This window comes from Balaenoptera musculus, chromosome 17, assembly GCF_009873245.2.
Source record: "Balaenoptera musculus isolate JJ_BM4_2016_0621 chromosome 17, mBalMus1.pri.v3, whole genome shotgun sequence".
In the NCBI taxonomy this organism is placed as follows: Eukaryota; Metazoa; Chordata; class Mammalia; order Artiodactyla; family Balaenopteridae; genus Balaenoptera; species Balaenoptera musculus.
The window spans coordinates 3,112,254-3,134,954 of NC_045801.1; the positions used below are offsets into that span (position 1 = coordinate 3,112,254).

Below are 22,701 nucleotides of genomic sequence, written 5' to 3' on the forward strand. Positions count from 1 at the left end.
TGTTTTTGAGCTTGACCTGTACCATTGTGTGTGTTAATAGCTTCTCATTTTTGTTGCAGAGGAATGTGTTACGATACAGTTATTTCATGGTTCATTTACTCATCCTCTCATTAGGTGCTTAGGCACTCTGGGCTTTGCTGTTATGAATGAAGCTGCTGTGAACTGCTTGTTCAAGTCTTTTGTGAACACACGTTTTCAATTCTCTTAGATAAGTACCTGGGAGTGGATCAAAGGGTAGAGTAGGTTTAGCTGTATGAGACACTGCCAAGTAGTCTTCCAACGTGCCTGTACCGTCTCACGCTCCCATTGGCAGCGAGAGTTCCCGCTGCTCCACATCCTTGTCAGCACTTGGTGTGGTTAGTCTTTTTGATTTTTGCTATTTCGGTGAGTGTGTAATGGTTTCTTATTGTGGTTTAATTTTCATTTCTTGATAACTAATGAGTTGAGCACCTTTTCATGCATGATTTCCTTTTTTTTTTTTCCAATGAGTTGTTTGACTTTCTGTCTTCTTTTTAATTTGTTTGTTTGTTTGTTTATTTATTTTTGGCTGCATTGGGTCTTTGTTGCTGTGTGTGGGCTTTTTCTAGTTGCGGCGAGAGGGGCCTACTCTTCCTTGCTGTGCGCGGGCTTCTCATTGCGGTGGCTTCTCTTGTTTCGGAGCACGGGCTGTAGGCACACGGGCTTCGGGTAGTTGTGGCACGTGGGCTTCAGGAGTTATGGCTCACGGGCTCTAGATCGCAGGCTCAGTATTTGTGGCACGCAGGCTTAGTTGCTCCACTGCACGTGGGATCTTCCCGGACCAGGGCTCGAACCTGTATCCCCTGCATTGGCAGGCGGATTCTTAACCACTGCACCACCAGGGAAGTCCCTGAAAGTGGTTATTATATTGTGTGTTCTAAGAAACATTTGACTTCCTGAAGGTTACAAAAACACTTGTCAAATTTTTTTTTGAACAATTATAGTTTTAGTATAATTCCTTTTGCTACTGTTGTCATGTGTTTTACTCCTACATATGTTATAAACCCCATGGTACAATGTTGTTATTTTAAAGAAATTAAGAAAAGAAAATAGTCTGTTTACCCACATATTAACCATATCTCGTTCTCTTTATTTCTTTCTGTTGATCAGTGTTTATACCTGGCATCATTTCCCCCTCAGCCTGAAGAATATCTTTTATCCTTTCTCATTGTACAAACCTGCCAGTGATGAATTCTCCCACCATTTTTAAAAATCTGCAAATATGTTTATTTTCTCCTCATTTTTGAAAGATTTTTGCTGGATGTAGAATTTTAAATTGACGGTTTTTTCCCTAGCACCTTAAAGATGTTATTACATCGTCTTTTAATCCTCATTGTTTCTGATGAAATCTGTTTGTTGTTGTTGTTGTTTGTAGTTCTCCCGTATCTGTCTTTTTTCTTTCAAATACTTTCTAGTTAATTTTGCTTTTCAGCAGTTTGACTATGATATGCCTAGGTGGGGTTTTCTTTGTATTTTTCCTTCTTGGGATCCTTAATGTTTATATCTTTCATGTTATTTGGGTGACATACTGGCAGTCATTTCTTTAAATTTTTTTCCTGTCCCATTCCCTCCTCTACTTCCAGGATTGCAGTTATGTGTATGTTAGACCATTTGATTTTGTCTTGTGGTTGTGATTTTTAAAAAAAATTGTTCTCCCTCTTTTCTCAGTTTGGGTAATCTTTATTGATCTCTCTTTAAGATCACTTTATCTTCCCCCCCACCCCCGCTGACCTTTTTTTGGTAATATCCAATATTCTGTGGTAACTATCCAAAATTTTTTTTCATTTATGTATTGTACTTTTTCTAGAATTTGCATTTGGTTCTTTTTCTTTTTTTTTTTTTTTTTTTTTTTAATTTTTTTTTATAGGTACTTTTATTTTTATTTATTTATTTATTTTTGGCTGTGCTGGGTCTTCGGTTCGTGCGAGGGCTTTCTCTAGTTGCGGCAAGTGGGGGCCACTCTTCATCGCGGTGCGGGGACCACTCTTCATCGCGGTGCGCGGGCCTTTCACTATCGCGGCCCCTCCCGTTGCGGGGCACAGGCTCCAGACGCGCAGGCTCAGTAGTTGTGGCTCACGGGCCCAGCCGCTCCGCGGCATGTGGGATCTTCCCAGACCAGGGCTCGAACCCGTGTCCCCTGCATTAGCAGGCAGATTCTCAACCACTGCGCCACCAGGGAAGCCCTGGTTCTTTTTCATAGTTTACATTTCTGCTGAGATTTCTCATCTGTTCATTCATAGCTGCCATCTTTTTTCTTGATGACTTTGAATGTATTTATAGTAATAGCATATTTATGATAGCAGCCCGTGTCTGCTAATTACAGCAGATGGGTCATTTCAGGGTCTGTTTCTATTGGCAGGTTTTCCCTTAGATTACACGTCACCTTCCCTTGCTTATTCACATGCATAGTGAATTTTTTGTCTGTTGAACATTATGTATGTCACGTTAAGGGAGTCTGGCTTTTGCTATCTTCTCTGGTACCCTCCCCCACAAATTCCTACCTCTCCTGCCGCCGTCTCCGCAGCACAGCAAGACTGCTGCTCTCTCACGCGCCTTCCCCATTTTGTGATTTGGAAAGTGTTCCCAGTGGAGTGAATGTCTGTTCTCCTTCCCTCGGTGGTCACAGTCCTAAGCTGCCTGTTTTCCAATGTCAAAAACAGCTCTCGGGTTTTCTCTAGTTTCTTTAGTTTTTTTTAGGGCAGGAGGAGAAGTCTACTTCCTTTGTCATGGTCAGAAACAGAATTCTGAGTTGCAGTTTGATAATAAGTCAGATTGGTCACCCAGTTTGTGCTGGTGCCCTATGAAGTGCTCTTTGCTGTAAATTTTTTCCTAATCACAATCTTTGTATGAGAAAGAATGTTTGGGGGTTCATTTCCCTTATTTGTAAAACTAAACAGTTGGATTCACTCAGTGTGGCCAATATACAATGGTCCAGACTTTTTAGAAGGTGGCTTGGTATATATGTTAAAATAAAAATAGTATATACCCTTTGACCCACCAATTCTACTTCTGAGTATTTATCCCCAAAAGACATGTCTCCAAAGAAACAATACTTGACAGTTATATGAGGTCCTTTAAATATGTGCTTACTAAAAAATGTGTTTGTGAACCAAAACTTTGGGCACAACTGGTTGAAACAGCTTTATTTACTAAAGGTCTTCTGAGATCTTTTAATACGCCTTATATGCTCTGAGACGCTCAGTGAATGGGCTTGTTTGATTTTGAGTTTCCTTGGGACAAAATCCTGTGAGAATCTGATTTGGATATACTCTTAGAGCTGGAATGAAGGCATGAAAAAGCACATTTTCTGGGCTTTTGATTGGCATGGTGGCAGTGGGCTCTTATTATGCCATCAACCACAGTGTACAAGAAGCTTTCTTGTATGAAAATAGGCATGACTAAGGCTTTGTCATCTGGCAACAGAAGAAGGTGGATGGTGACTAAAAAGCGATGTTTTTACCTGACCGTTATCCCCACGGTCCTGTTGTAGTTACGACTGCAAGGTTCTAGAGTTACCCAGTGTTTAGAAATTGCCTCGTGAAACAGAAAGCAGCAAGGATGGGTCTCGAGCTGCATTTTTTTTTCAATTTATTGCTAGAATTTTATTTGGTTGTTACAAAATCTGCAAGGGTATGTATATTAAAAGGTGGGGGGGGGCATGAAAGGCAGCCAGAAGAGTAAGTTATCTTGAAGTTACCTAAAGTGCCAGGCTAATTTTATACTATATTTAAACCTTTCCAAGAAAGTAAAGTAGCATAGGTAGGCAAAGGAATTGTTTGAGAGAGGGAAATAGAGCGAGAAGCCTAAGCCGTAATGAGGTAAGCAGACACATTCATGGGAAAAGACTTCATCCCACTTTAACTAAATTTCCATATTTCTAGAAAGAAAACCAAGGTTAGCCAACACCAAGCTGAACATCATATAAAGAAAAACAACAGCCCTGAAATATTTAAGGGTGTTGAGCTGCATTTTGTGGCAAGGCCAGCCCGCATACTGGCATGCCATGCTGCTCCCCTGCGTTTTGAGCCAACCTGAGAGTTGCTGCGTAGTTAAATGTGTGAACCTTCAGGGTTCTTCATTTTACTATTAATTCTGATGGACTTTGGCCTAAGGTCCAATCTCAAAATTGTAATCATTCATAATAGCTTAGAAGAATGTTGGAAGTAAAGTTTTTGTGCTAGCAAAACCCACGTGCTAAAACCTTGACTTAGTCCCTCTCGGCAACCATGCTACCAACCGGCCGACATTTATGAAACCTCCGCTGTGTGGTAGGCACTGTGCCGGCGGGCGTACGGTGGGGGACAAGGTAGGCATGGTTCCTGCCCCTAGCTGGGAAGAGAGAGTCAGAGCAGCGACTGACAGTATCGGAGCGGCGCTGGAAGAGGGGACGCGGCGTGGAAGGGGAGGTGGAGGAGCAGGCAGCTCCTGCCGCAGACTGTCCCCTGGCACTGACGCTGTCCAGACAGTCCTCGACACCCCATCTGCTTCCACACTGCAGCCTCTGTTAAAGCAGTGTCTTAATTCTGAGTTCCCCAAACTTTGTGCAGGGCACATGGTAGATATTTAATAAATTCAACCCTGAGGCTTCGTGCAAGACTGAGAGAAAAATGCCATCTGCACACGTTCTGATGAGTCATTGTGAATCCCGGCCCGGTGTGCCCTTAGTCTCGATCGCCATTCTGAGTGGCTTCTGTGGGAGGGGTTCAGTATAAGGCAAGGTCCCTCTTCTCAGGATGCCTCCAGTATCATCGTGGCTGCAGTTGGTCACACACAACAGCCAGTGCCCAGAGCTGGTCTAGGCTGTGCGGGCCTTACGGCCAGCGCTAGGAAACCTTGCCAATGGGTCAGAATTAGCGGTGCCGTGCTCGGAAGCGCGGGATGGGCTACTGGAAGGAAGAAGGTGTGCTCCTCACCTTTTGTCTGCACTTTCCCTCTTGTTCCTCCTGCGCTCTGTCGAGTGGCCCTAGGAGAGCACTGCACAAGTGCTCACGCTGTGCTTGGGAAGAGCGGGGCAGGGCAGCATGACTGTGTCACTTGCAGCCTGCTGCTTACGGGCGCTGGCCGCTGGAGGAAATGTACGTCGGTCCAGGCTTTTCAGAAGGTGGTTTTGTGTATATATGTAAATAAAAATGATACCCCATATACCTTTGACCCACCAGTTCTACTTCTAAGTGTTTATCCCAAAGAGAGATATGTACAAGGATGTCTAATATTGTGATGGCGAAAAGCGAGAGAGAAAAGCAGTCATTTCTGTGTCAACCAATGGGGATGGTTAAGTAAACATACTGTGGAGTACTGTGAAACGATGGACAGCAATGAAATGGAGTTTCACAGTATGAATACCACGTCTGGAAACATAGACAACTGTGTGGTTTGTTAATATTACATTACAGTGCATGATACAATAACATTTCTATTTCTAGACTTGATGCCACTTTGTATATAGTGACAAGGAAAGGTGTTAAACACACATCCTGGGAAAACAGCAAGCTCCAGAACCATGTGTGTTTAAAAAAATAATACACTGTATTTTTTTAATGTACCTATGTATTTATAAGTGCATAGGTTTAAAAATAATAAGGTTGCTTCTGAGAAGAGAATTGAAGTAAAGAGGTGGTCTAGGCGGACTTGGAGCATTATCCGTGTTTGAAATTTACAGTGAGAATGTATTAATGAAAAAATCTGTGTAATTAGAAATTACCAAAAGAATACATTAAAAAATGTTTAGTGATTTATTTATTTTATAACTGGAAGTTTGTATACCTCTCAATCTCCCTCACCTATTTCACTCATCCCCCCCTGCAACCACCTGTTTGTTCTCTATGTCTGTGAGTCTCTTTCTGTTTTGTTATGTTTTTTCGCTTGTTAAGTGAAATCATACAGTATTTGTCTTTGTCTGACTTCTTTCACTTAGCATAATACCTTCTAGGTCCATCCATGTTGTTGAAAATGGCAAGATTTTGTTCATTCTTATGGTTGAGTAATACTCCAATGTATGTGTGTGTGTGTGTGTGTGTGTGTGTGTGTGTGTGTGTGTATATATATACACACACACATACACACACACACACACACACACTACATCTTTATCCATTCATCTATTAGTGGACACTTAACACTTAGTTTGCTTCCATATCTTGGCTATTGTAAATAATGCCACCATTAACATAGGGGTGCATGTATTTTTTATATTGTTTATCTAATTAGTGTTTTTGTTTTCTTCAGAAAAATATCCAGAAGTGGAATTGTTAGATTGTATGGTAGTTTTTAACTTTTTGAGGAACCTCCATACTGTTTTCCATAGTGGCTGCACCAATTTACATTCCCCTCAGCAGGGCACAAGGGTTCCCTTTTTTTCCACATCTCATTGTTTTGTTTTGCATTTCCCTGATGATTAGTGATGTTGAGCATCTATTCATGTGTCTGGCCGTCTGTATACCTTCTTTGGAAAAATGTCTACTCAGGTCCTCTGCCTATTTTTAATCAGGTTGTTTGGTTTTTTGATGTTGAGTTATATGAGTTCTTTGTATATTTTGGATGTTAACCCCTTATCAGATATGTTGTTTGCAAATATCTTCTCCTATTCAGTAGGTGGCCTTTTCATTTTGTTGATAATTTCCTTTGCTGTGAAAAGTTTTTTAGTTGAAAGTAGTCCCATTTGTTTATTTTTGCTTTTGTTTCCCTTGCTTAAGGAGACAGATCCAAAAAAATACTGCTAAGATGATGTCAAAGAGCATACTGCCTATGTTTTCTTCTGGGAGTTTTATGGTTTCAGGTCTTAAATATAAGTTTTTAATCCATTTTGAGTGTATTCTTGTAAAAAAAAAAGTAGTCCAGTTTGATTATTTTACATGTAGCTGTCCAGTTTTCCTAACACCGTTTATTGAAGAGGCTGTCTTTTCCCCACTGTATATTCTTGCCTCCCTTGTCATAGATTAATTGATCATGTAAGTTGGGTTTATTTCTGGACTGTATTCTGTTCCACTGATCTGTGTGTCTGTTTTTGTGCCAGTACCATACTGTTTTGATTACTGTAGCTTTGTAGTATAGTTAGAAAATCAGGGCGCATGATACCTCCAGCTTTGTTCTTAAGATTGTTTTGACTGTTTGACTGTTTGGGGTCTTTTGCATTTTCATATAAATTTTAGAGTTATTTATTCTAGTTCTCTGAAAAATGCCATTGGTTTTTTGATAGGGACTGCACTGAATCTGTAGAGTGCCTTGGGTAGTATGGTCATTTTAACAATATTAATTCTTCCAATCCATGAATGTGTCTTTCCACCTGTTTGTGTTGTCTTCAGTTTCTTTCATCAGTGTCTTATAGTTTTCTGAGTACAGGTCTTTTACCTCCTTGGTAAGATTTATTCCTAGGTATTTTACTCTTTTTGATGGGATTGTTTCCTTAATTTCTCTTTGTGATAGTTCGTTATTAGTGTATAGAAATGCAATAGATTTCTGTATATTAATTTTGTATCCTGCCCCTTTACCTAATTCATGTATTAGTTCTAATAGGTTTTTGGTGGCGTCATTAAGATTTTCTATATATAGTGTCATGTCATCTGCAAACAGTGACAGTTTTACTTCTTCCTTTCCAATTTGCATTCCTTTTATTTCTTTTTCTTATCTGATTGCTGTGGCAATCAGATAAGACTATGTTGTATCAAAGTAGCAGGAGTGGACATCCTTGTCTTCTTGTTTCTCTTCTCAGAGGAAATGCTTTCAGCTGTTCACCATTGAGTGTGATGTTGGCCGTTTGTCATATTATGGCCTTTGTCATGTTGAGGTATGTTTCCTCTATACCCACTTTGTTGAGAGTTTTTAATCATAAATAGATGTTGAATTTTATCAAACGCTTTTTCTGCATTTATTGAGGTAATGATGATTTTTATTCTTCAGTTCATTAATATGGTATATCACATTGATTGATTTGCAGATATCGAAACATGCGTGCATCTCTGATACAAATCCCACTTTATGGTGTATGATCTTTCTAATGTATTACTGAATTTGATTTGCTTACATTTTGTTGAGGATTTTTGCATCTATGTTTATCAGATATCAGCCTATAATTTTCTGTTTTTTTGTGATGTCTTTGTCTGGTTTTGGTATCATGGTGATGGTGGCCTCATCAGATGAGTTCGGAAAGCACTCCTTCCTCTTCAATTTTCTGGAATAGTTTGAAAAGAATAGGTTTAACTTTTCTTTAAATGTTTGGTAGAATTCATCTGTGAAGTCATTTGGTCTTGGACTTTTGTCTGTTGGGGTTTTTTAAATTACAAGAATGCATTTTTTTAAAAGAGGAAACTTCTCAGAATTTTGGTAACAAGGCAAACAAGCTGCCAGGGAGCATTTCAGCCTCTCTGGATCAGCAGACATGTCCTGTTAACCACGAGGCAGTTTCACATCTGGCCACTGACACTCTCCAGTGTGTGGCTTGTGCCTCTGTGTCCTTGTGTGTAAAATGGAGGTGGTGTTGACCTCCTAGGTTACTGTGAGGACTGAATGAGTTGTTCCATGTGCAGCCTGGCAGAGAGTAGGTGCCAACACGTTTGCCATTGTCATCTTCACTCTACGTTTTAATATGTGGATCATTCTGTAAGATACTGAGCACGTAATGAGTCTCTAGAATGTGTACAGATTGTATCTGGGGGCTGTTGCCTTTTGAGTGAGGTCAGGATCATAGCTTGAGAATTAGGTTCAATAAAGGTGTTTGTCCAGGGAGCCAAACTGATGTAGTACAGGAACTTTGCTTTCCAGTGGTCAAACTTGATATGAAGAAAGAACTAAACACAGGGACTTGAGGAATGACATGTGCCCAGGTGGTTCTGCTCAGACATCTCTCAGCAGTCGCTGGGGAGAATCTGGTCCAAAAAAGTCCTTGGGCCTGGAAAGGGGTGTGGGGGTGGGGAGAGTTACTGTTTAATGGGAACGGAGCTTCTCTTGGGGAATAAGTAGTTCTGGGCATGGATGGTGGTAATGATTGTGCAACAATGTGGAGGTACTTGATGCCCCTGAACTGTACATGTAAAAATGACTGATGACAAATTTTATGTTATCTGTATTTTACCACAGTTAAAACACAGAGAGAAGGACAGGAAGGCACTGGCCAGCCTCTGGGAGTCAGTCTGGGCTGATAGAGAGAAGGGACCTTCACATTTTAGAATTAGTTGCTATCAGGTCATAAAAGTTAAGCAGTATGATCCCTACTTATGTTTTGCAAAAGATGATACAAGGTGATCAAGTGGGCCATCGAGGCATGGGGACATCATGTGGGTAATGAGGATGCTTTCTCTTGGTCCATGTGGTGGTCAGGGTTGTGTACCATTAGTCACCCGAGCAGGATTGCTTCGTAGTCCATCAGGGTGACTCCAGAGGTAATGACTGAACAGCCTCCTTGTTTGAACAAATATTTACTGAGCCCCTGGTGTGCCAAACTGCCAGGTGCTGGATGTTCCTAGGTAAGACGTGACTCCCACCCATAGTTTGGTGTGTAAGTGGAGTCATCATGCCAACAGTTGAATTCAGCTGAGAGCAGTAAGTGTTAGTGTAGATAAACGTTTTGTGTCGCGTGGGCTCCATTTATTGCTTTGAATACTAGATACCTAGTTGCCTCAACACAAGGTATTGAGAAGTATTCTCTGTCCTCTCTCTTCTCCTCCTTCTGTCATAAATGGAATGTCTGTATGTCCGTGGGTCTTTTTCTGGGCCCTCGATTCTTTCCTGAGTTCTGCTTGTCTGTTCCTCCAGCACCACGCTGTCTCTGTCATGGTAGCTTTTACGTCCACCAGGTACCTTTTCAAGAGTGTGCTTACCAGCCTTTATCCTTTGTTATTTCCAAATACATTTTAGAATTAGTTTATTAAATCCCATCAGATAAAAATTAACCCCTCTGGATTTTCATTGGGATTGAAGGAATGAATTTGTTTGCAGAATTGAATATTCCTGTCCATGAATATGGTATATCAGTTGGTTGTTTTGTTTCTTATGGTGTTTCCAACTCCCAAATAAAAGAGTTGTATATGCCACTTGGAACTAGTTGTCCCCTATCCCTTATTACCTACACACTTAACTGTGGGGAAGTCCATTTCTCATTGTAATGTACTTTACTGGTCCCTTTAGGAAGGACCACATTGGTTTGGCTGATCTACTCCAATCTTGGGGGAGAGAGGAGCAGTGGAGGGTGGGGCTTTCTCTTATTTTGTTCTGCATCTGTGTTTATAAGTGAGATTGTCCCATGATCACCTTGTTGTGTTTTGAGATAACAGTTTTTCTAGCCTCATAAAATAAGCTGGGGTATGTGCCCTCTTAATTCTGTTCATGATAAATTTGAGTTCAGTTAGCTGATTTGTTCTTTGAATGTGGGTGGGACTCCCCAGTGGAGCCATCTGGACCTTGAGTTGACCGTGAAGTCTTGACCAAGAAGATGGGGTCCTTGAAGCTTGGGGAGGAGTGGTCTGGAGACAACGTGGAGGAAGGTGGCCCAGAGTAGTGTGTGAAGCAGCAGGTGAGATTGCACCCTGGCTACTGGTCAGGGGCGGCGGGGTTGGAGGTCAGAGCTGCACTAGCTGTCCTTGAGGCTTTATACCTGCTAGGGCTGTGATCTCCCGGTTGGTATCAGAGGCCTGGTGCCTTCTTGGTGAAGCCAGCAAAGCAGAGGCTCCGTCTGTCCCAGGGACTCCCCAAGCAGTGGGCGTTTGGGGCAGGATTAGCTGGATCCCCAGAGACCCACCTCCTGCAACCAGCACAGTTGAAAGTCAGCTGGGCAAAGCCAGTTTGAATAAGCAAACCCTTCTTAGGCCCGCTTTTCTCATTCAAGGAAAAGAATGGAATGAATTTCTGGTTCTTGCGTCCTGAAAGATGACCAAGGCTGTGTCCCAGAGAAATACCCTTACGGCAACAAGGCTGAGCTCAGATGTGCCTCCCCCTCTGCCCACCTCCCCTTTCCCTGCTGTCAGAATCCATCTCCCTCTTTACCACATCCCATGAGCTGCTGTTTCCTGATAATGGCTGAGATTTTGAGCCTCTAACAGTCCGTTTGCTATCAATCCTTTGCATGTTTCCCTTACGAGGACCTTTGGGGACCAGGCAGGCATCACAGCTTTTCCTATCTGTACTTTATCAGAGTCGGGTGAGTTGACGTGACATGCTGACAGAGATGTTCCAGGTGGGGCTCCCTTGGAGCAGAGAAGTGCAGAGAGGGTGGTTGGTGGGCCTGGCGCTTCCCTGGGCCTCGGGGCCCGCAGGAGAGCTGAGCTGGCCCTGGTCGTCGCGGTGTGTTTCTCTGCTGAGCCGTGGACAGATGGGCAAAATGGGGCGAGGTAGGGCCACGGCTCTGCTCGGTCCTCGGAGCCCCACAGCGGAACAGCTGCTTCGTGCTCGCCGGGTTCCTGCCGCTCCCGTTCACGCCCGAGGAGCAGACAGCCCCAGAATCTTCGTCGCTTACAGTAGCAAACCTCCACTGCACGTTCGGGGTCTTCGTGCCGGAGCCCCGATTGAAAGGGCAGCAGTACCCAGGGCGAGCTGTACCGCGAACCACAGGAGCCCGAGGCCCCGGCCGAGCCAGCCCGCGGTGTCGGCGGGGTGGGGGGCGCTCTGTGTGCACGTCACACGTGGCAGCTAGTCTTCCGTGGATGCAGCGTGCACAGTGCTGGGTGGGGAGGGGGTTCTCCCATGCTTGAGTCACTAAATGAGTGAGCGTAAACCCATGGAAGGTTCTAGTTTGATTTCTTATAGAAGGAAGTTGAAAGTCACGTTATTAAAAGGAGCCACGGGGCTTATAAAACTGCTTAAAAACCAGTGTCGGAAGAATGTCGTCCTTGTGTGCCATTTCGCTGATTTGATTGATGTTTTGCTCGAATTCTGTCTCGTTTCAGGGAAATAGTGGAGCACATGGTTCAGCACTTTAAAGCACAGATCTTTGGGGACCGGAAGCCAGTGTTTGATGGAAGGAAGAACCTCTACACGGCGATGCCCCTTCCGATTGGGAGGGATAAGGTGAGCTCACAGAGGTGGGTTGGATCGAGCAGCGGGCGAGAAGTCAAGTCCGTTGTCCTCTTGTCACACACTGAATCGCTTCACCCAGGAGGAAAGAGCCACTAATCGGTCGTGTGCTTCATCGTGAGATCCACAGAAACTGCCTTCCGTGTGCCGCGGTTTTCAGTGGCAGAGGGTTTAGTTGTCTAAGTGCAGAGAAAGACGTTGAGAACTTCTTGAAACCACTAAACTTTTAAATGTAAAGCACACACGTGCATGCACATGTCCCAAACCAGCACCAGACAGGAGCCTGGATGACAGGGCGGGGCTGTAAAGACCTACGGAGAAGTATGTTTGCACAGGTGAGTGTGTGTGGGACAAAGGCGGTGAAACACAGCAGTCATTCAGCCGTAGCCAGTGAGTCATCTGAAGTGATGATCATGGTAATTAATCAATCTGGGAGTAGTGGTTGTTTTAAAGTGTCGCCTTTCCTTGTTGTCTTTGTCCTTACCGTGGTTTTATTTAAAAAGCAGTGAAATTTCTGCCCAGAAGCTGTTACTTCTTGGCATATCTTTCAACCAATGGGCTGCTCTGGGATGATGGTTATTGTTTATAAGAGAGGAGGACCGAAGACGGCTTAGAAATCATTTTTACCCGTACTTTAAAAAAACCCCAAACTAGTAATTTAACAGTTATCCCAACGAGACTGTAGAAGCTGATTCCCTTCAAGAATGACCTACACAATTAGCTTCTTACCCCCAGGGTCCCCAAGAGGGAAAACAGCTCAGAGCTTAGAGGGTCTGAAACTGCTGCCCCGTGACCTGCAAGTTCTCCACAGACGTGTTTTTGCTCTTGCATTTTAATGATGATCTTAAAACCACTAAGCTCCTCTTGCCATTCTGAATGGCCAGTGGGGCCAGTGGTTTCAGCTCCCAGCAGCACAGCGGCTGGGAAGTGTGACGCTCAGATAGGAGGAGCAGTTAGGGCCGAGGGCAGGCCGGTGGTGATAAGGGCTCTGTCCCCGCAGGGCCTGGCGGTGATTCCAGGAGATAACAGTGGCGCTCCGCCCAGCCCTTGCCTGGCTGCGGGGGATTTTGAACTTGAAGAAGCCCCAGGACCCGGTGCCTGTCAGCTGAGCAGTCACCCCTTGCTAATTAACATGCTCTGCGTTTGAAATGTATGAGTTACAAAGTTTTGTGTTTAATTTGCACATTTGTTTTTGTTTAAAGTTCTATAAGAAAGAAAAGCATAAGGAGTTTATTCACAGTTTTGTCTGTACATATTTATAATTAGATACTAGGAGGGGCTAAGGAGTGTTTTTCCTTCAGAAGGGGTGGGGAGGGTGTATGATGTTCAAATTTGAGACACATCATTGTGGAAGTTAACACGGGCTCTAGGGTAATAATAAGTCTGATCGGAGGCCTGGCTTCGCCCTTAACTCGTGGTGGGACCTTGGGTAAGCTGCCTCACCTGCCACTCCTATAAAATGGGGAGATGGTATAGAAACTACCTCCCAGGGTCCTTGTGACAACTGAATGGGTGAACACACCCCAAGAAAAGCTTCTCCGCCTTCAGTGTGCTTCCTGCAGCCCTGGGGCCTCTGTGAAGCGCTGGCTCTGGTTCAGGGTCCGGGGTGTCTGCATCTCCAAGCCGCCCTCCTGGTGACGCCCGTAGGACACGTGGGACACGGCGCACACTTAGCAGAGGCTCACAGCTGCTGTTGCTGGTCCAAGCGTTCGCATCTGTCGTCCTGACCCATGTCCGTGTGGACGCCCTGATGCCCACAGCAGCCCTTCGTACGTATTGCCAAGACTCAGTGGGCATCAGTGTCTCTTAAACTGAGTCCCACCCATCCTCATCCTTTTTTCAGGTGAGCTGAGAGGACCTAGCCAAGGCCACAGCGTTTGGTTAGCGTGGGTCTCCAGATTCCAGACCCCTCCTTCCACTCATCTTTAAGGTTCTGTCAAATATTCGTGAGATGCAGAAATTAATCTCTTCCGTTTGAGAGCTAATGTAAGATGTTAACCTTTTCTATTTCCATATGTTCACATCTTGTAGCAAAGTGTCATCCTTTTTTTTTTCATTTTATGTTTGCTGTCTTTTCTATACGGTACTTTTCTTTGTGTCATGGGCACTTTTGTAGTAAGAGAAGAAATCCTTTAATGTCCCAGTAACCCTGTGTCTGCTAGTGGCTGCCCGGGGGCCGCAGGTGGCTCTGGCCCAGGTCTGTGCACAGAATGTGGCCCCGGGCCCTTACTCAGGGAAGGCAGCTGTTGTGATCTACTCCTGCTCTCACACACACACACACACACACACACACACACCCCTTGAGCCCAGCCCTGCACACACACACACACAAACACACACACCCCTTGAGCCCAGCCCTGCACACACACACACACACACACACACACACACCCCTTGAGCCCAGCCCTGCACACACACACACACACACACACACACACCCCCCTTGAGCCCAGCCCTGCACACACACACACAGACACACACACACACACACACCTTGAGCCCAGCCCTGCCACGGTGGAAGACCCGGTGCGCCAGGCCAGCCCCCCGCCTCCCCGTGCAGGAGACAGAGGAGGCTGTGAGGGCTGCTCCAGGCTGGGGCTTAACTTCTGGACCCTCCTCAGCAGGAACGGGACGTGAGTTGCAGATGGGAATGTGTGTCATTTGTTGTCCTTGGTGCTGGCTCCAGCCCTCCGCCATCGGGTCTGCAGCTTCCTGGACCTACAGCCTCTCTGCGTTTATTCAGGGAAGGTGTGAGCGTCTCCTTCTGAGAAGGAGGCGTCCCGTGAGGCCAGGCGCGCACTCGCATGGGTAGCAGACCGTGCGTGCAGGGCGCTCCAGCCTTCAGAGTCCCCGGCGCTCCTTCTCCCCCCGCGCCGGGCCCCGGACCGCGAGCCGGGCTGCCTGTGCCCCGCTGACGACTGCTGACCTGGGGTGACGGGCTGCAGAGTCTGAGCAGGGTGGTGAGGCCTCTGCACTTGGAGGGTCGGAGGTCTGAGGAGGGGCAGGAGGGGAGGGCGGAGGCGGTGGGGGCCAGGGAGCCGTCCTTGGGGCCCCCTCCTTGGCGAGCCCACAGGTGGAGGGTCTGCTCAGCCTCGTTTGCCCCTCAGGCAGTCCTGCTGCCTTTGGACTGAGGGTCCCTCCAGTGAACCTGCGGCATTTTTTTTTTTTAAATAAATTTTATTTATTTATTTATTTTTGGCTGCGTTGGGTCTTCGTTGCTGTGCGCGGGCTTTCTCTAGTTGCGGTGAGCAGGGGCTACTCTTCGTTGTGGTGTGCGGCCTTCTCATTGCGGTGGCTTCTCTCGTTGCGGAGCACGGACTCTAGGCACGCGGGCTTCAGTAGTTGTGACCTGCGGGCTCAGTAGTTGTGGCTCGCGGGCTCTAGAGCGCAGGCTGAGTAGTTGTAGTGCACAGGCTTAGTTGCTCCGTGGCATGTGGGATCTTCCCGGACCGGGGCTCGAACCCGTGTCCCCTGCATTGGCAGGCGGGTTCCTAGCCGCTGCGCCACCGGGGAGGCCCGGACCTGCGGCATTTGTCCGCGTGCTCTGGCCCGTCGGCGGGTGGAGGCGCTCGGCAAGCGCGGCTTCCTCAGCAGCGCAGCCCCTCCCTGGACCTGTCGCTCTCCTGCCGCGGTCACTGAACTCCCAGCCGTCTCCCAGCGCTTTGTCCCGGGTCATCTGGGGACGGGCTGCTCGTTGACGGGATCCGTTGCTGTGCCGGTCACAGAAGACCTGCGTGGAGCCTGGCAGCCCCGAGGCCCTGCCCGCGCTGTCACGCCTTCCTCAGGGACGGATGGCAGCCACATCTGGACGAGCAAAGCCCGCTGGGCGCCGTGGCTGCTGCTCCCTGGCGGCGCACGCCTTCCCTGCTCTCGTCGGCGCTGCTTCGAGCTGCACGGCGGCGGCACCAAGCGGGACTCTTCCTGCCCCAGTTCCAGTCTGTCGCCCTGGTGACGTTCAGCCAGAAGGGACTGAGTGTGTGGCCGTGGTCTGCCTGGACACGTTGACTCTCACATCTGCCTCACCGTTTTCCAAGCCTGGGTGGCGCCCCTGCTAACGCTGTCCATATTCAAAAGCTGGCAGTGGTCGCCTTCCTGTGTCACAGCTTCTGGGCTGCCGGCGTCCTCAGCTGGCACAGGCATCTGTGCGGCGCGTGGGCCGCCCACCTGTCCCGTATTACAGGCGGGACCCAAAGGGGCCACAGAGGTCACAGAGCTGGGGGCCCGTACGCTGCCCTTGGATGCTGCGTGGTTGGGACCAAGAGCTTCAGGACGCTTAGAGGTTGAAGTGTCTTGGTGTGCGGAGCGAGTCCAGTGGCCGGCAGCCCTGACGGACATGAGGACTGCTCTTGGGCTCGTGTCACAGCTGAAGCCCGGTGCCACCCTGCCCCTGGAGTGACATTTCTGTTGAAATCTCCATCATCCCTAAGATATTAGATGCCTGTACCAGTTGGCCTCTTGAGACGTGACTGACAGAGAATGTTGTAGAGCCTCGAGCTTATTCTGTTCCCTTTTTATGGGGGCCAGGAGGAGGCTGGTCTAGAATCTATTTAAAAATAGAGGACTTCCGTGGTGGTGCAGTGGTTAAGAATCCACCTGCCAATGCAGAGGACACGGGTTCGAGCCCTGGTCCGGGAAGATCCCACGTGCCGCAGAGCAGCTAAGCCCGTGCGCCACAACTACAGAGCCTGTGCTCTAGAGCCTGCAAGCCACAACTACTGAGCCTGCGCGCCTAGAGCCCGTGCTCCGCAACAAGAGAAGCCACCGCAATGAGAGGCCCGCACACCGCAACGAAGAGTAGCCCCTGCTCACCGCAACTAGAGAAAGCCTGTGCACGGCAACGAAGACCCAACGCAGCCAAAAATAAATAAATTACAGAAATAAATAAATAAGTAAAGGAAGGGTGTTTTAAAAAAAATAAATAAAATAAAAATGGAAGTACCTTTTGCTAAAGGAAAATATGCCCCTCTGAATCCCACTCAGTTGGATTATAGAGGCATTTTTAAAGAATGACATTGACAAGCGTCTAATTAGCTCCTGTTCACAGAATTGTTCTTTAGATACGCCAGGCGCTGCTGGGTGGAGACGTGTGCGGTAGGCGTGAAGTGCCCGCTGTACACGTCTGTGTGGGAGATGGAAACTAGCGTGCCGTTTCCACCCACCTGTTGGCCGTGTCCTCGGTGCACCATTTCTGAATAGGCGGAAGTGCTTACCCCCTCTGCTGACGTGCGAGCAGGTCTCTGCTGGTCCACACCCAAGCCCTCCCCCAGCGCCCTCCCCCATGGCCACCGTCCTGATGACCTGGGTTAAGTGGACCCTTCTTGGCTGGTTTCATCCGCTGTGTGTGCGTCTTTAACGTATGTTTTGCCCTGAGATGAATCATACTGCAGTGTCCCTCTGTGGCTTGCCACTTCTATTCAGTATTAGATGCTTGAAATCCATCCGCTGTGAAGAACGTGTTCCTTTCTCACTGCTCTGTTCTCCCTTCGATGGACCTCGGGCCGTTTCCATTTTGGGGCCGTCAGGCTTGGTGTGTGGGCCTGTGCTGGAGCACACCTCGGACACAGGTGTGCAGGGGGCTTCAGTGCAGTCCAGTTGCTGCCCCGGTGATGTCTGAATGGGGCGTAGCAAGTGCGTGAGGGAGGGAGCCCCTGAGAGTGGAGAGTGAGCAGAGGAGCCGAGCACAGGCTGCCGGGTGAGACGGGGGAAGGAGGGCGTGAATGAATGAGCAGGGCTGGTGCCAGGACCTCTCAGCCCCCCTCCCCCCACCCCGGTCATCACGCGGTGAGTGGAAGGGCCTTTGACAGCAGCCCCACTGGCTCCCAGTCCCACATCTGCCCTTTCACGGTTGTGCGGCCTCGGGCTGGACTGTGAGTCTGAGGGTCTGTGTTTTTTGTATAAAGCATGGTGAACAAGTCTCCCTTGCTGGGATTTTTGCGTGTTTAAGGATAAAGTATATAGTCTGTGCCCTACCAATAGATGTTCCATAAACATGGGGAAGTATTATCAGCAAATATCAGACTTGCTTCAGTCGTCAACTGAGTGGGGTCTGTGTGTGTGACGCTCAGGATGCATTAGTCAGTCACCAAATAATAATTTAATGTTTCAGTGGTGGAGTGAAGGGACTGGGTAAAGGTGGGTCTGGGCATCACGTGGAGCAGGGTGGGTGGGTGCGGTGAGGGGCGAAGGACCTACTGGGAGGCGGGGAGAGAAGTGGATTTGCTGTTCGTCAAGCGTTGGCTCCAGAGGGCACACCTTGGACCATTGTCCTGAACACCCGCCACTAGCTGCACGCGGCTGTGTGCACTCAAATCTACTAGAAGTTAATGAAGCTAAAACTTTAGTTCCGCAGTCTCACCAGCCACATTTCAAGTGCTCAGTGGCCACAAGTGGCCAGTGGCTTCTGTCCTGGTCAGCTCAAGAAAAGACTGTTTCCATTATCACAGGAAGTTCTGTTGGAAAGGGCTGTTGTGAACATTGAGTGCTATTGTGTATATATTCTGAGAATTTAAATTTCTTCCCAGGAAATTCTGATTGGTCTTGTGGTAGTTGAAGCTACTTTCTCTGCCCTCTTGAACCTGGCGATGCTGGTACCGCAGCGCTTTCCTGTTGCACAGATGGGCATAGACAGCCCTTGGACCAGCATCAGGGCTTGTTTGCCTGGGGAAGAGCCTGGCTTGTCCCCACTGCCCACATGCGTCATTCAGTGCCTGCGATCTGCCCACGTTTCATTGTGGACAAGTTTAATCAGACAGAAACGTTGAAGGCATTGGAGGATGCACAGCCATCTAGGCTGTTGTTAGCGTTTTGCTCTGTTTTACCTCATGTCTGTTCTGAGAAGGCTTTTGTTCATGATTTATTCACTGCAAAACTAGCCCCTGGACTCTTAAGGGACCCAGAAAACAGGAACCCCCAGAGCCACTGCAGTTTTCTCAGTCCCACTGGAGAAAGAGTAACTCCCCAGGACCCCCAGTGAGCCGCCCACGCCCCCTCCCTCTGTCCCAGGAGCAGCCTAGGCTCGTGCCTGCGCCCTGCTTTCCTCTTCCTGGGGTGCCCTCCTCAGAGAGGCCGACCCAGGCCCCAGCTGATCAGCTGCTGTGCGGCCTCAGGACGCCTTCTTGGCCCCTCGCCTCTCCCGGCTGCCACCGTGTGCAGGATCGGGCTCGGGAAGCACTAGACCTCCGTGGTGGGAAGGACTCCCGTTGTGCTTCAGTCACTGGCCGCTGGAGGAGGGGCTGAGTGCGCCCCCCCCTGTGCTTGGATGAAGGACTGGCTGAACTTCCCTAGCCTGGGGGTTCTGGAAGCTGACCCACCACCCTTGACCTCCCTGTAGCTTCTTAAGAGGGAAGCGTGAGTAACTGTGCTCTGGATCCCCTCCCAGGTGGAGCTGGAGGTCACGTTGCCAGGAGAAGGGAAGGACCGCATCTTCAAGGTGTCCATCAAGTGGGTGTCCTGCGTGAGCTTACAGGCATTACACGATGCACTTTCGGGGCGGCTGCCCAGCGTCCCCTTCGAGACGATCCAGGCCCTGGACGTGGTTATGAGGCATTTGCCGTCCATGAGGTGAGGACCGTCCACGAGGTGGGAACCGGGAAGCCTGAATCCTCTGTCTGAGGAGGCGCTGGTTCTCGGGGACAGGGTGGGGACGGCCGTAGGGGTTTCTATGATGAAAGCAGTGGCGACGCCAGCTCGGGAAAAGCTGTAATGTAAAAAGAAATCGCTGGAGTTCTCCGCCAAGCACACAAAGGTTGCCTGCCTGTCTCGGGGTGCACCGCTCACTCCACCCAACGTGCGAGCTTGGTCCTGTTTCTCAGTCGCCCGCGCACTCAGGAGTCATGTTCCAGGTTCTGTGCTTGCCTGGCTTCCGCCACGAGCAGGAGCCTTTCAGGACTGCGGGAAGCACGCACGCCCACACACTTCGGCTTTATTCGGTGGGATTACTTTCCACTAACCACCACACTTGAACTTGTTGAGGCAGAGGGTAGGAGGACACTTTGATGGCTCGTGATTGACCGGATGGAGGCGCAGGGCCACACCGGCTCCCCACGTGACAGCCGTGTGCGAGCCTCACCCACCGCTCGGGTTCCCAGTGTGGGACGCCTCTTCCTTCCCCGGGTGTCGTGCACAGTAGGGCCTCAGGAACTCTTTGAACGATTAAGTGAAAGGAGGAGAACCTAAAACTGAAACGAACCTCCGTACTGAACTCTCCCAATACCTAGCAGAACTCTAAGGTTTGAGGGGAGGGTGTAAGTGTAAGAGGAGTCTCCTTGAAGGGCCATGTTAGATTTAAAGGGGACCCTGGTGTTCTCGAAACACAGGGCAGGCTGTCACTCCTGGCAGGGTCCCCGGCCCCTGCATGTAGTCTGTCACTGCTTGGAACTGTTGATGTGAGGAAGGCAGGTGGGTGCAAAAAACCCCAGCTCTTAAGGATTGTTGCCAAAATGTCGAATCCATTCTTTAAAAGAGTGGCAGGAATTACTGTGATTTTTTTTTTTTTCTGAATTCCTTTGCATTAGCCACCATGTTACTTTTATAATCAGGAGGAAAGTCGTTCGTTTGGGGGAAATAGAGAAAGAGGCTGGGGGAAGCAAAGAGTGTGCGTGTCCTGGTTGGTGGCTCGGCCTGTAGGCGACAGGGTCTTCCCTCGGGGAGCCTCGGTGATGCCGCGGCCGCTGCCCTAGAGAGCGCGGTGGCCTCCGCCTCTGAGCACCGTCAGTCACCCCCCCGGGAGGGCGTAGGTGCTCCCTCACGTGGACCTCGCTGCCCCCCGAGACGGGGTCCGAGCTCTGCACCCCCCTCTCCCCCCCATAGAGGAGCCGGGTGGAAAGGGAACGGGGCCTGGGTGCTTGGTCTCCGCGAGGTCCTTGGCCCTCCGTGCCAGACGCCCCGAGGCCCGGGCGGGACCGGCCCGGCTGGCTGACTGTGGTCGCCCGCACCTGCACCCCTGCCCGCCCCATCCTAGAAGGAGGTGAAGTGCTGTGTGCAGACCCGAGGGCTGCGGGCGAGGCATCACGGTGGGAGGATCGCGTGGGGAGCACGAGGTGCGACCAGACCCCTGTGTCCTCGGCTCGCGGGAGGAAGTTCTCCTGCGTGCCCCCTGCACGTTGGCCGTGGACACAGGCGGGCGACTTGAGCGTCTGCGGGGCGTGTGCCCGCCGGCCTCCCTAGACAAGGCTCCCGTTCCAGGTACACCCCCGTGGGCCGCTCCTTCTTCACGGCGTCCGAGGGCTGCTCCAACCCGCTGGGCGGGGGCCGAGAGGTGTGGTTTGGCTTCCATCAGTCCGTCCGGCCTTCTCTTTGGAAGATGATGCTGAATATCGACGGTAAGCGGAGCCCCGGCCGCCGTCGGGGGGGTGAGGGGCTGCGAGGCCCCTCCGCACGCGCCCGGCCCGCCGCACTGCTCGTGCACGGAGGGTAGTGGCGCTCACGCTTGACCGTCAGAGCCTCCGCGGGGCCCCCTCCACAGACACAGCCTGTGGCTCAGGGGCCGAGGGGGGGGTTCCCGGCTGCCCCTTTGTGTTGGACCCCGCGTGGGAACAGTAAGCTTCAGGGAGCCCGAGACCAGAAGGTGGTCAGAAAGTGCCAGAAAACCCGGGCTTGCGGTTGTCATCGGCTGATGGGTTTTGTTTTTAAACCGCAGCGTTTTCCTCAGAAGGCGACTTTAGCCTCTGCCAACCCCTCCCGCTGCCCCTCGGAGTCCGCGAGCCGGGGGAGCCGGGGGAGCCGGGGCGGCCGTGGGAGTGGCCTCGCCAGGCAGGCCCGGTCACGTCTCGGCTTTTGTCTCTTCTTTTCCCATCTGTAGTCTCGGCAACAGCGTTTTATAAGGCACAGCCAGTAATCGAGTTTGTGTGTGAAGTTTTGGATTTTAAAAGTATTGAAGAACAACAAAAACCTCTGACAGATTCCCAAAGGGTCAAGTTTACCAAAGAAATCAAAGGTAACTAGCTGCCCAGCGCGGTGGATGAGGGACGCGACCTGGATGGCCCCGAGTTTCCCAAGTTCTTGTTCCTTCGTGTTTCCGAGGGGAGGGGGCAGGGGGCAGAGGGAGGAGCCAGCCCTCAGAGACACATCAGCGCAGGACAAGGACACCCGCTTCCCAGAGCGGGGCCGATTTCTAAATGATGACTTTCTGCGCGGGGTGGCCCAGCAGTGTCCGGGCGCGGCTGTGAGGGCCAGGCAGCTGCAGCACGAGTGTAATCAGTTTCTCAGGACGTTCCGGAACGTTGATTCCTTGTCATTTAACCGAGCCTGGTTTCCACTCAAGAAAACGCAGCCCAGGGTTCAGTGACCTGGCTGTGTCCTTCTGCCCGTCGTCGGAGAGCTGGCAGGCCCTGTAGGCTTGGCCCCTCTGCACCTGTCCTTCCTGGGGGTGTTCAAAGGCCGGCAGCAGTGCTCGTTGCTAAAAATAACCCCAAAGGAAGCACGGAAGGCCGAGGCGGCTGACGGCCCGCTCTCAGCCGAGCCCACGTCGCCCCTCGTCTTTGAGAACACACCCTGCCTCTGGCCCGGGCGTCCCTGGGGCAGGGGGCGTCCCTGGGGGTGAGATGGCCCAGCCCGAGGGTCACCCGGAAGGTCCTCGCCGTGGGTCTGTGGGTGAGGTTCCCCTGAAAGCTGACGGGCTGACAGTGGGGCGTGCGCTGCAGGCCCAGGCGAGTCTTGATGCTGAAGCCCAGCTGCTGTGTGTCC

The 22,701-nt window shown here is 49.7% G+C and overlaps 1 protein-coding gene across 5 annotated transcripts in view; it reads left to right on the forward strand.

The window, feature by feature from the left end:
- AGO2 (argonaute RISC catalytic component 2) overlaps nucleotides 1–22,701 on the forward strand; it is a 106,462-nt gene that overhangs the window by 51,465 nt on the left and 32,296 nt on the right. For all 5 annotated transcript variants that reach the window (XM_036830796.1, XM_036830795.1, XM_036830793.1 and 2 more), the window contains exons 3-6: nucleotides 11,892–12,012; nucleotides 19,397–19,578; nucleotides 21,202–21,338; nucleotides 21,818–21,952. In XM_036830796.1, the coding sequence (XP_036686691.1) occupies nucleotides 11,892–12,012; nucleotides 19,397–19,578; nucleotides 21,202–21,338; nucleotides 21,818–21,952 (575 nt within the window). The remainder of the gene's footprint in view (nucleotides 1–11,891; nucleotides 12,013–19,396; nucleotides 19,579–21,201; nucleotides 21,339–21,817; nucleotides 21,953–22,701) is intronic.